We start from the raw sequence: 14,350 nt of genomic DNA, 5'->3' as shown, positions 1-14,350 counted from the left end.
AAGATACTCCAGTTGGAAAAGAAAAGAGAGACTTAGAGAGATAGATAAATAGATAGACAGACAAAGAGAGAGAGAGAGAGATGGTGTGGGAGATGTGTCAGTTTGTTTTGGCTTAGTTTCCTACAGAGTGTATTGTGTGTCTACAGAGTGTATTGTGTGTCTTTTTTGTGTCACTGGCACTGGTCTTGACCACCATTACACTTAGCTTGACACATCTTCTCAAGCACAACAAATCACCAGAAGTCTCGGCCACTAATAATTTTACCTTATTGAGGATACAATAATGTAGTCCAAGAGACACTATACCGGAAAAACAAGTTGGGATAGTCATGCCTGAAATGTACTAGTTTTTCAGCATTACAATTATTTTAGCAATCCCAAAGGGATGAAAAGCAAAATAGACCTTGATAGAGTTTGAATTCAGAATGTAACGAGCCAGAAGATATGTAAAGAAATGAAAGATAGAGAGGGAAGTTTCATGAGAACCTAAGGAGAGATAGGATAAAGGTGATTGTAGTAAATGACAATGAGAGACATGTGACTCAGGAGAGTGGGTTTAATTACTGTTATCTACTAATGTATCTTTATTGTTACTGTTGATATCACTTTTTTATGCCCCACTGTTTCTTGTTTGCTATTATCTTATTGTTTTACTTTTTTACTGTCTACCAATTCCTTGGGCTCTTTTGCCTAGAATATTTTTCTCTCTCGTGTTCCATCCTTGACCAGCCTAACTCTGGTCCTCTCTCTCTGTGTCTCGATAACCACTTGCTTCTCCAACACTTCCCCCTCCTCCACCACCCCACCCTACATAAACTAGCTCACTTGGATTCCGCTACTTCATTCTAAGTGGGCATACTTCTTGCGGAGAAATGGGTTGATAAGGTAATAGAGGTAGTCAGTCTGCAATAGAATACTTAAGATTAGATTAATGCTACGTCATGGGTTAGCAACCATTATCTCAGCCAATGCCTCTCAGCCGGGGCTACCTGATGGACAGAAAGACCAATTTTATGACACCCTCTTACTGACTACCTCGTTGACGAATGACAGGGATCTTCTCTTTGTGGCTGGTGACTTCAATGGACATGTTCGACAACATGCAGGGGGCTTCCATGGCATACATGGAGGCTATGGTTTTGGTTCTCGCAATGAGGAGGGAACCAGGCTGCTGGAGTTCTGCAATGCAATACTAACTTCAGGAAACTTGCCAGTCAGCTAGTCACCTACCGATCTGGTAGACACACTAGTCAAATTGACTACATCCTCACCAGAAAAAGGGAAAGATGGCCGTTTATAAATGCCAAAACCTTCCCAGGCAAAGAATGTACCCCACAACATAGACTAGTAGTTAGCAACTTCAGGATCAAGGCTAAACGGATGCCCAAAAGATGACCAGTATGGAGGAGAAGGGTCTGGAAGCTTAAAGATCCTGCGAATGGACAGAGATTTAGAGATATATTACTTGAAGCTTTTGATGAAATAGAGGGGGATATAGCATCACATGATGTGGAAGACAACTGGAGGTTTCTACGGGACAAACTGCTGAGGGTCACTGACCAGATCTGTTGGTGGTGCAAAGTCCCCACTTGACCCAAGGTAACGTGGTGGTGGGACAATGTTGTTGACAGGACCATTAAGAAACAAGCTTGGAAGGACTGGAAGAATGGTGGTAGCCATGCAGTCTAATGACTGAAGAATTTTTTTAGCTGAATGAATCAATCCCTGTACTTATTTTTTTGTTAAGCCTAGCACTTATTCTGTCAGCTTCTTGTGCCGAACTGCTTAGTTATGGGGATGTAAACACACCACCAAGCAGTGGTTGATAACAAACACACACACACACATATGACAGGCTTCTTTCAGTTTCCGTCTACCAAATCCACTCACAAGGCTTTGGTTGGCCCAAGGCTATACTAGAAGACACTTGCCTAAGATGCCACACAGTGGGAATGAACCCAGAACAATGTGGTTGGGAAGTAAGCTTCTTGCCACACAGCCACACCTGCACCTTATGCAAGAAATTTTCATTATTATCCTTGTTATTACTCTGATATATTTTGTTTCTTTTTTTTTTAATGAGTGTGTGCGTGTCACATCACATTAAGTTATTTCTTGAAGTTGCAATGTAACAGCCAACTTGAAATTGTTTCTTTTCTTGATTCTTATTAACTTGTGGTGCTTCACTATAACAAGAGTTGATTTAAGATAAAATAAAAGCCTACAGGTGTAAGAATTATTGTTTAAAAATGGGATGAAAGTATAAATGAATATAAAAAATACATGGTGACTTCAAAAAAGTAGTTTTATGAATGAATAAACACAAATTAAAAAGAATGAAAATTATAAAAGCATAAGCTAAAGTAACATAAAAATTAGCTTTTTGTTAATAGAAGAGATTATTTCTACTAGAATAACAAATTATAATAGCAGTTAAGTTGATTTTTTTTTTTTGCTATGGGCAACTACCTAACTAACAATATAAAATCTGTGCCTATCTATTTATCCATCCATCCCCATCACTTCTATGAAAAGGAAAACATGGTGTTGAACAAAAGAACAACTTAATAAATGCTTCAGGCATATTTTACTGCTTTTGTTAAACCGACTTTTAGGTACGTAAACAAACACGTGGCCTCATGCTCAAGTAAGAAGAAATTATTATAACTGTTGTCAACGTTGTTGTTGTTATTATTATTATTAAGGCAGCGAGCTGGCAGAATTGTTAGGATGCCAGGTGAAATACTTAGCAGTATTTCTTCTGTCTGCACGTCTTAAGTTCAAATTCCACTGGGGTTGACTTTACCACTCATCCTTTCTGGGTTGATAAAATTAACCCCAGTTGAGCACTGGGGTTAATGTAATCGACTATCCCCTGCCCCTAAATTTAAGGCCTTGAACTTATAGTAGAAACAATTATTATTATTATTATCATTATAATATAGGGCACTCTCCCACCAAATTGCTGGCCTTGTACTTATAGTAGAAAAAATTATTATTATTATTATTACTATTATTATAATTATTACTATTTTTACCACCACCACCAGTTACTACTATTATTATAATAAAGGCAGTGAGCTGGCAGAATTGTTAGCACATTGGGCAAAATGCTTGGTGGCATTTCTTCTGGCTCTTTATGTTCTGAGTTCAGAGTTCAAGGTCAACTTTGTCTTTCATCCTTTTTGGATCAACAAAATAAATACCAGTTGAGCACTGGGGGTCAATGTTATTGACTAATCCCATCCCTCAAAATTTCAGGCCTTGTGCCAATAGTAGAAAGGATTATCATTATTATTATTGATAGTGAAAAAAAGTGATGATTTGATAGAAACAGTAGAGTCCTGCAACATTCATTTCTCTTCCTCGAGTGTCAACTCTTGTTGGATTTAAATTATGTATTTCCTCAATCAAGAGTCAATAAAAGATGATTTAGTCAATTTTTGGAGTCATTGTAACGGACTCTAGTCCAGACATGGGTAACCTTTTCTGGGTAACAGGTTCCATGAGACATGGTTTATCATCAGGCAGACTACCAAAAAGATTCAAGTTAAATTTTCAGGTGGAGAAATAGTAGGTTTCTCAAGTGACTTTAATAGTGCTGGTGGCATGAGAAAAGCACCTGGTACACACTGTAAAGTGGTTGGCATTATGAAGAGCATACAGCTGTAGAAACCATGCCAAAGTAGTCATTGGAGGATTTTGTAGTCTTTGGATCTACTAGATCTTGTCAAACTATCCAACCCATGCCAGCATGGATGTTAAATGATACATATATGCATATATATATATGTATGTGTGTGTACATATATATTCTTTTATTTTTTTTTTACTTGTTTCAGTAATTTGACTGCGGCTATACTGCAGTACTGGAATTATTCTTTGTAAGGCTAGTACTTATTCTATCGGTTTTTTTGCTGAACTGCTAAGTTAAAGGGACGTAAACACACCAACATCGGTTGTCAAGAGATGGTGGGGGACAAACACTGACACAAAGAGACACACACATATATATACAAAGTGCGGTGAATAAATTGTCAACTAAATTATGCAAAAATGAAAATTGGTCGCAAGAGATAAAGAGCTGACTCCTCCATAACTAGTTGTCCCATTCCCCTACCTACTTTGATACACTAGCAGTTCCCTAATATATACTCAATTTTTTTCATCATTAGTAAATCTAGAAATATCAGCAGCATATCCTGTAAACAAAAAGAAAAAAAGAAAGAAAAGGTTTATCTGTTTTTTCCTTTCTGTTTTAACTTACATTTCCTTCTTCTCCAAATTTCTCTAACATCTCCCATGCTGTGGATTCATTGAAAACTGAAATAAAAATATAAAAAATGGTTATCAGACTGTGTAAAAGGAGGAAATAAGGGAGAAAGAAAATATAAAAAATTAAGATGAAAATCAGAGAAGAAATAAAACCACATAATACATGTGTGTTAATAAAGAAATGACACCATTTGAATTGTTCTACAAAAAAAAAAAAAAAAAAAAAAAAAAATCAGAGAACTTTCGAGTATATACGCCTTTCTGTTAAAATCCCATTGGTAGCACAGAGCATCAAAGTTTCTTTCCATATAAAGATCTTTCCTCAGATCTTTTCAGTTTGGCTGCCAATTTTCAAAAATTCAAAGTTTATTAAAATTTTTTAAATTTGGTACATTAATGAAGTTTTCCAAGCTGAATCTCAAGTGATATTTCACTTTTTCCAGAAAAAATTTTAAAAAGAAGTTATAGAGGTTTAAAGTTTGATAATTTTTACCCAGTCAGAGAACAAGATTTGGAAGCTTTCATTTTGTGCGTGACAGAACATATCAACTGTAAACAGAAAAGCTGTTGGAAAACCGATTATAGCAGCGGCTCCATCAATTCCTAAGGATATCAGAAGAAGGAATTTTTATTCTGAAATATCACATCAGATTGTGGATGATTAAATTACAACAGTTTTTATAGTCCATTGTTTGTATTATAGTATATTGTGGTGTCATTCAAAACATTTTATTCTTTGTAAACAAATCAAATACTGGTGGAATTCTGCTTTATGCATCCCTTCATAACTTTTTAATTATCCAGAATTTTCAGAAATTTTTTGAAAATTTGTATTCTACACATGGGAATTCATATGATTATGCAAAAACAAAAACAAAAAATTTGGGGGTGTGTGATTGAAGGCCTGTTGAGCTGTTATTTTTAGCAAATTCACCACCACCTCAGTGAGTGGAATATATTTGTTAACAAATGCTTTCTTGCAGACAAAAGAGTTCTCATGCTTGGCTCATTACTATGGAAACACACATGAATGTACCTGTGGCTTATGATTGGCTAAAATTACCCAAAATTAGCAAACTTTAAAAACTATTAACTATTTATTTATTGATTTATCGTAAAAATGAATTTCAAGGCATTGATTAACACATAAAACTATATCATTATACCGAATAGGAAATCAATTCAAACAGAAATTGAAGAGATTGCAAATTGGCAGCCAAACAGAAAAGATCCCTTTCCTCTATTTTAATATAATTAATTTGATGGCAATGATATTTTCAGTGATTTGGATCATGATATAAAACAAATGTATTTTTACCAAACACAAGTTTCTGGGTTCAGACCCACTGCGTGATGCTTTTTGTGTTAGTGTGACTTCTCCTATAGCTCCAGGTCAGTCTTGTGAGTGGATTTGGTAGATGGAAACCGAATGAAGCCTGTTGCATGTATTGGCGTAGGCGTGGCCATGTGGTCAGAAGCTTGCTTCCCAACTACATGGTTCCAGGTTCAGTTCCACTGCATGGCACCTTGGGCAAAGTGTCTTCTAGAAAAGCCTTGGGCCAACCAACGCCTTGGGAGTGGATTTGGTAGATGGAAACTGAAAGAAGCCCACCACACACACATGCGCGCGTGTGTGTGTGTGTGTGTTTCTTTGTATCAGTGTTTGTCCCCTGTCATCACTTGATAACCGGTGTTGGTGCGCTACCAATAGAATAAGTACTAAGTTTTAAAAAAAAGTCCTGGGGTCGATTTGTTCGACTATAACCTTTCAAAGCGGAGCCCCAGCATGGTCGCAGTCAAATAACTGAAACACGTGAAAGATAAAAGACACGCACATGTGTGTTTGTCCCACACCATCGCTCGACAACAGGTGTTGGCTTGTTTACGTCCCTGTATCAAGAGACTGATACAAGAACCAGGTTAAATAGAAAAAGAATTACTGAGGTCAACTCGTTCGACTATAACCCTTCAAGGCTGTACCCAGGCAGGCAGCAGTCCAATGACTGAAACAAGAGATTTTATCTTTTTCTTGCTACATTTTCAATCGGTAAGGAGCTTGTATCGTCATTAATCCGAACCGTACTTTCAGATTGACAGAAAACATGTCATCAGCCAAAAGCTCATTGCTTTAATTTGTAACTGAACACTTTAATTCCACTACTGCTGAGTTTGAAATATTACAAGTAGTAAAATATGTAAAAAAAAAAAAATTTTTCTAATGAACGAACAGGTTGAAATAATAAGATACCAAGAGTTGTCTCCCTGAGACCAACTCACTAACGAGGGAGCTTCTGTGTGGTCACTCGCTCGCTTTGCAAGAAATAGCAGTTAAATCGGCACTCCATTTCCGTTTCTAGAGTCCTACAACAATAAAAATATTTTACCTTGTCAGAAGTAGGTGTTTTTCAGGACAAAAACGTAAAACTTTTTATAAGCGAATAATTGTTCTAATACGTTCCCATCAATATTATTAGTAATACTGAGACCAGATTTGAAATGGATTCTGAATGACGTGCTCCGTGCATTTGTCACAATAGTATTTCTTGCAATTAGCACCGAGATACTTTTTTTTTTCATGCTTGCTATATCATATGCCCAACAAAGTATAAAACTGATAACTTATACAAAAGATAGTTTTGCTAGGAAAAAATGTACGTTCAGGATGACAATTTCATTCTACAAATTTTTAGTGTACCACCATAGGACAATCATCTGCATGATGTGGGTCGTATGCGTTTCATATCCTCACAACAATCAGGAAAGTTAAATAATAATGTTTTACAAAAGTAAATACGTCTTGTGTATTTGCTGTTAAGCATTCTAACACTCTGTTGTTAATATTCAATACACTTAGGTATTTAAAAAGTCATGTTTTGTTCATATAAAAGATGAATGTAATCAGAGAATATTTGGGGGATGCAGTTTAAATGAGAACATCAGAACTGGTGCTCAGTAGTTTTTTAATAATTAAGTGCATGATATAATCTCATTACCCAAAAATCTAACATATATTTTCAGCTATTCTATTTTTTTAGTGAGTTACAAATAGAGTGGGTTTTGAATACATACGAATGAGTAACACCATATATATTTAATAAAGGTCCATATTACATTGAGAATTTCAAATATATAAATAATATATAATATAATATAAAAAACAAACAAAATTATAAATGTTTCTTACATCTAGTAAGAGTCAGAAGCAATAATAAACCCAACAGAAAAAAAAAAACCAATATGGTGGTTGCTGTATTTCCAGTTTTCCATATTTTGAATCTTCAAACAAATTTAGATTCTATGTTGGTAGCTCTTCATGTTGCTTACAACACAGAACCTAAGATCTTTAGGTTGGGAAGGAAATATTGATGTGAGTGAAATAATTCTTTTATCTTATTTCTTATTTGTTTCAGTCATCAGACTGTAGCCATGCTGGAGCATTGCCTTGAAGAATTTTTACCTGAATGAATCAACTCCAGTACTTATTTTTTTAAAACCAAGTACTTATTCTATCAGCCTCTTTTTCCAAACCGCTAAGTTAAAGGAATGTAAATACACCAGTTGTCAAGTGGTGGTGGAGGACAAACACACACATAAACTCTTTCGCTCTCTCTCACACACACACACACATATGATGGGCTTCTTTCAGTTTCTGTCTACCAAATCCACTCAAAAGGCTTTGATCTGCACAGTCAGATCAAACCTAGAACCATGTGGTTGGGAAGCAAGCTTCTTATCACATAGACACACCTTCAAATGAAAACTAAAACATCAAATATTAAACAAATTTTCTACTTGTTTTATAGTATAGGTTGATTAATCCAATTGAGAAGACAGGTTAATGTAGGGCTTATGAGGTTTAATGTCTTTTTCAAGGATATTAGCAGTGTAAGAGAAATGCAATGATTGAAACTACATCATAATGTTGGATTATTGGAGGCTTGCCTTCCACTTAACACCACTGGAACATTACCTGGTGCATATTGAACATGCAATCATGCATAGAAATGTTACTTCTGAAATTTTTCTCAATAACTTACAGGTTAATACAAATTTTAACATTGACTTAACTGAATTGTAAGCTGTTTCATCTTTTGTAGTTTTGTCCTTGAATACTTTAAAGCAAAACTTGGGATTCTCTTTATAGTTTATGCATATTCATATTGTATGTTGGCACTCCATCGCTTACGGCGTCGAGGGTTCCCGTTGATCCGATCAACGGAACAGCCTGCTTGTGAAATTAACGTGCAAGTGGCTGAGCACTCCACAGATATGTGTACCCTTAACGTAGTTCTCGGGGATATTCAGCGTGACACAGTGTAACAAGGCTGACCCTTTGAATTACAGGCACAACAGAATCAGGAAGTAAGAGTGAGAGAAAGTTGTGGTGAAAGAATACAGCAGGGTTCACCACAATCCCCTGCCGGAGCCTCGTGGAGCTTTAGGTGTTTTCACTCAATAAACACTCACAAGGCCCAGTCTGGGAATCGAAACCGCGATCCTATGACTGCGAGTCTGCTGCCCTAACCACTGGGCCATTGCACCTTCACAATATAAATTTTAACATTGAGTTAAATGAATTGTAAGCAGTTTCATCTTTTGTAGTATTGTCCTTGAATACTTCAAAGCAAAACTTGGGATTCTCCTATAGTTTCTGCATATTAATGTTAAAGAAGGAACAAACTTCTTGTAGAATTAATCAAGGAATTGAAAAAGAAATTTGGAAGGAAGTTCTAATGAAATAGCAAGAACATAATAAATGTTTAAAAGTGAGCCCTTAGTATTAAAGTTCATAATGATGACTAAGGAAAGGAATAGATAGGAATGTTGCAGGCTATGAAGCATAATAATATTTAAGGAGTGCAGCAGCATTCCAAGTAAGCTGACTCTATGAACCAATATTTAACTACGGCTAAGTATATTGTTTCAACCATGTAAGTTGATGAAATCTAAGCATATTGATGAGGCTATGGTTTAAGATAGCATAGAGTTCATTCCAAGAAGTAGATAAGTTATGTTACTAAGGCAATCTAATCATTGTTGGAATGATAAAATAAGATCCTTCTGATATTAAGAGTGAGTATTAGTGTCTAGAATATGAAGTAATTTGAAGGAATTTAAAGAAGTTGAGAACTTTTCCCTATATGCAAAAAAAAAAAAATAGAGTATTTGACATTTGTGTCATTCAGGCTCAGAAAGTACAAAATGTTCAGACACTGAAGAAAAGTGGATAAAAATCGATGCCTTGATTTCATTTTTAAAAAATAGTAGTAAGTAGAGATTTATAATAGTATATTAAGTATTCAATCAGTGCCTCTGATAATTCACTTCGATTTTATTGGGGTTTCTCTGTGTAGACAAGATGATGATGATACACAAAATTCTTTGCACAAAGGAAACAAAAAGTGAATATATATATATATGTCCATGTGTGTGTGTGAGAGAAGTGGACTCTCCCATCAACTTTGACAAATGAGCCTTCAGTTATTCAGTCAAATAGATGACCTACCCATCGAATTAGTAAGTGGAGTGGCTGTATTTTCCATTGATATGTGTACTTTTAATGCAATTCCCAAGTAGAATCAATGTAACAACACTAGACTTTTGAATCGTGGGTACAGTCCATCTGAATAGCTTCTACACAGTTTATGTCTACCAAGTTTATTCCCAAGGCTTGATTCCACCCAAGCATTGTAAGTAAAGGCATTTCCTCAAGCTGCTATGAAACAGGATGAAACCTTGAACCTCAATATTGCATTTAGCCTTGCTTGTGTCCTTTATGCATGCATACATACATACATACATCTATACAAACAAACTAGCAAAAAAAAAACAATAAATCGTTGTGTGCAGTGAATAGTGAGAATCAGAGCAATGACATCCATATTCATTCTGGCAGATTCAGACTGTGAATATGCTAATCAATATTGTATTTCATCATTGGAGAAAAACTTCTCCTTTCAGATAAATATATATGTTCATAACATACTTGATTCATTAGCAAAAAGGGACTTTGGGACATCATGTGTTTTGACATCATTCTGTCACCTTAAATTCATTAGTCTGGTGTATAGATGGGAGATTTAAGAGGATGGTAGGGTGTCTTTAGAACAAGACATGAAGGTGAAAGGTTTTGAATAAAGACAGATCTGATGCCATCCCTTGTTAATGAGATTGAATAGAGAATATCACACAAAGTGTGAGAAAAGAAGAGTGAGTGATAGGAAGAGATAAGGTGGCAGATGAAGGAGAGAGGATGAACAAATTTAATTTCAACTCAACTAATCACAAAATTTTTGATCTAATTGAAGACATGCAATTCTTATACTCTCAAGCAAATTGTATGCAGGCACATTGGTTTCCAAGAGAAATATACAATTTTTTTTTTATTAATGTGTATCACATTCTACAAACCAAAATTAGTTTTATCTTTTTATGGTAGCGATACCAGTCTGCACGCAGCATTTCTGTCAAATGTCATTCAAAATGTCAATTAGCAATCATTTTTCTGTTCTTCATCAGCAAATGATGAAAGTATCGATCCATTCTTTCAGAAATTCTTTAGTTACTACCCTGATTTAAGATAGTCAGAAAAAACATTAGTTTCATTGAAAAGATTTACAATATGATAAACCACAGTTATTGAGCCTCCAACATCAGCAGTTGTGGCTAAAAATTTCTATTTCAGCTTATGCAGTTAAGAAATTCTTGATCACATTTTTGTTGATAAACACTTTTATTTCCCAACAACAGATCTTAGAATGAGATAATCAAATAGTTAAGAATAGTTTGTCTTATTTAGAATATAATATCAAATATTAGAATAAAAATATTTTTTTCTAAAATGTGTTTAAATTAAGTGAGATTTATATTTGAGGTTCAACAAATACAGTTGGTAGTCCTTTACCTGAAATACTTGGGGCCAGACTGGAAGTGTTTTGGATTTCAAAATGATGACATATTTGTTTTTAGTAAATTGGAACAGCTTGGGTCTGGGACCCAAATCTAAACATATGTATTTACATTTCATAATGCAGTTTCAGGCTTGGTTATGTGGTCAAAAAGCTTGCAACGATGTGGTTTTGGATTCAGTCCCACTGCACAGCACTTTGAGCAAGTATCTTCTACTATATCCATGGACTGATCAATGCCTTATGAGTGAACTTGGTAGATGGAAACTATGTGGAAGCTTGTTGTATATCTGTGTGTGTGTATGCACATGTGCATGCATGTGTGTGTGTGTGTGTTCCTGTTTGACAACCAGTGTTGATTTGTTTATGTTCCTATAACTCAGTGGCCAGGTGAAAGAGATCTGATAGAATAAAAACCAGACCTAAAAAAAAGTACTGAACTTTATTTGTTCATCTAAGCCCTTCAAGGCAGTGCTCCAGCATGGCTGCAGTCCAATGATTGAAAACAAGTAAAAGATACAAGATATACTGTGAGGAGTAGTTTTATAAAAAATTTTCTGACAGTTCAATTTCACATGACATTGATTTTCACCAAAATAATTCTTATTACAATTTTTACTATCAACTTGTCAACAACAATAGAACAATTTTTAAAAACCTTTCCAATTACCTTCAAGAATTTCCCAATTGTGGAACTTCTAATATGCAAAAAAAAATACCTGATTTTGGTTATACCCTTTTGATAACAACCTGCCTGAGACTGACCCTGATTCTATGATAAAAAAAATTATCATCATCATCATCAACAACATTTAACATCCTTTTTCCATGCTGGAATGGATTGAACAGCTTGACAGGGACTGACAGGGTGAGGGGCTGCACCCGGTTCCATAGTCTGTTTTGGCTTGGTTTCTACAGCTGGATGCCCCTTCTAACACCAACCACTTTACAGAGTGTACTTGGTGCTTTTTACATGGCACCAGCACCCACACCAATGCTTTTTGTGTGGCACCTTGATTTTAGGATCTTAATTCTGTTGTGGTGGGCAGGTCTTCTTGAGTACAACAATGCACCACATATCTTGGTACTCTGTCATTATGAAATTTATATTTTAAAATAATCTAAGTTAAAAACTTTCCATTAAAATTTTGTGCTAATTTATGAACCAAACACCAGCTTAATAGTGACAAAGTTATTTTACGAAATTCTCCATTATCTAAAAAATTAATTGAAATAAAGGCAGTGTATTTCAACAGAGAAATGACAATGAAAGGGTTAAGAAAATGGATTATATACTCTGCTTTCAATGACTGCATAATGCTAATTAAAATTTTTGTGAGTTTAAACTTAACACTGTTTGAAAAAATAAAAAATTCTCATTTTGTCTATATGTAGTTTTGAATCATCAGTAATTAAATAAACGGAAATAATTGAAGTTTACTCATTGAAATTTACTCATTGAAATTTATTCATTGAAGTATACCCTCATTTTTAAACTAAGTAAAGTCACTGTGCATGCATGTATGCTACTATATGTATGTGTACATATAAGATTTTTGTCATTAGAAAACCTTGGAATATTGTAGTTAACACTGTTGTTGTTATGTAGTAGAAAGACTATCAAAATATTTGCTAAGTGGAATAAATTATATCTAAGTGTCCTTTGATATTTGAGGTAATAGAAGAGAGAGAAAATATATTAACAAGATTGAAAAGACTTAAAAAAAAAAAAAAAAAAGAAATGTAAACACTTAACTCAGCAGAGTAAAGAAATGAGTCATTCCCTGAGATAAAGCATTTGGATTTGTGTGTGTGTGTGTGTGTGTGTGTGTGTGTGTGTGTGTAATTATGTCATAGAAGAAAGCTGAGAGAAAAGTAATAACATGCACACTCGTATATACAACACATAACCACCACCTGTCTATTTGTTTGTCTGCATGCATGTATGTACCTAAGTACATATGTAGGCATCTAAGAGGCATCCATCAGCATTGCAGACTGAGCACACCTGTGGAAGAGGATGAAGGGCAAGTGCTGGAATCATTAGGAAGTCTAATCTTAAACCTGCAGCCTTGACTGTAGATATCACATACACATTTACGTTCTGGTGGAGCCCTCAACCCCACATGGAGTTGTAGGATTACAGCCAAGACACAGCATATCTTGGGTATTTTTGAAGCTGATAAAGCTCATCCCACTTTTTATCTGAGCACAAGCAATTTGAGAGAGAGAGAGAGAAAGACAGACAGAGAGAGAGAGACAGAGAGAGAGAGAGACAGAGAGAGAGACAGAGAGAGAGAGAGAGACAGAGAGAGAGAGAGACAGAGAGAGAGAGAGAGACAGAGAGAGAGAGACAGACAGACAGACAGAGAAAGAATAATCCTCCCTCTATATTTAATATACTCTTTATTTATTGACACTTCCAAAGGAGTAAAGACAAACTTGACCTCAGCATAGAGAACAGGAATAAATACCACAAAGCATCCTATCCAATACTCTAATGACTCTGTCAATCAATCACCTTTATATAATTACATACACATACATTATATATATATGTGTGGGTGTATGTGCATATCTCCATTCTAATGACTTGCCAACAACTGCCCAAAGGACAGGATGTCTGCTACAAAGTTCTTTTTCAATCTAAAATATACTCTCCTTCATTTTCTACAATCGCTTCCATCTATTTAGTAGACTTGCAAGGTCCCTCTTCCAAAATTCACCTGTCCAGGACGAAAAATACTCCTCTAGTACTGTTCTGACCTTGTCTACAGAATTCATATTTTTTACATCCAAAAACACACACTACGCTCTCGGAGTGGTTGGTGTTATGAAGGGCATCCAGCCATAGAAACCTTGCCAAATCAGGTCAGAATCTGGTGCAACCCCCAGATTACCAGTTTTCAGTCAAACTGTCCAACCCATGCCAGTATGGAAAGCGGACATACAATAATGATGATGATGATGGTGTCATGCAAAAAGCATTCATGTCAGTGCCATGTTAAAAGCACCCAGCACACTCTGTAAAGCAGTTGGCATTAGGAAGAGCATCCAGCCACAAAATCCAAGCCAATTCAAACTAGAACCTGGTACAGCTCTCCAGCTTGCTACCTCTGGTCAAACTGTCCAACCTATGCTAGCATGGAAAACAAATGTTAAAAGAT

At 35.5% G+C, this 14,350-nt stretch overlaps 1 protein-coding gene across 5 annotated transcripts in view; it reads right to left on the bottom strand.

Annotated features, from left to right (window-relative positions):
* The window catches only part of LOC106876125 (uncharacterized), a 383,532-nt gene that overhangs the window by 202,438 nt on the left and 166,744 nt on the right, over window positions 1-14,350 (bottom strand). For all 5 annotated transcript variants that reach the window (XM_089362492.1, XM_089362494.1, XM_089362495.1 and 2 more), the window contains one exon: window positions 4,268-4,323. In XM_089362492.1, the coding sequence (XP_089218618.1) occupies window positions 4,268-4,323 (56 nt within the window). The remainder of the gene's footprint in view (window positions 1-4,267; window positions 4,324-14,350) is intronic.

This window comes from Octopus bimaculoides, chromosome 14 (assembly GCF_046866305.1).
Source record: "Octopus bimaculoides isolate indiv1 chromosome 14, ASM4686630v1, whole genome shotgun sequence".
In the NCBI taxonomy this organism is placed as follows: domain Eukaryota; kingdom Metazoa; phylum Mollusca; class Cephalopoda; order Octopoda; family Octopodidae; genus Octopus; species Octopus bimaculoides.
Note: the sequence above shows the minus strand (reverse complement) of the source record. Positions and strands in the feature narration are given on the sequence as shown.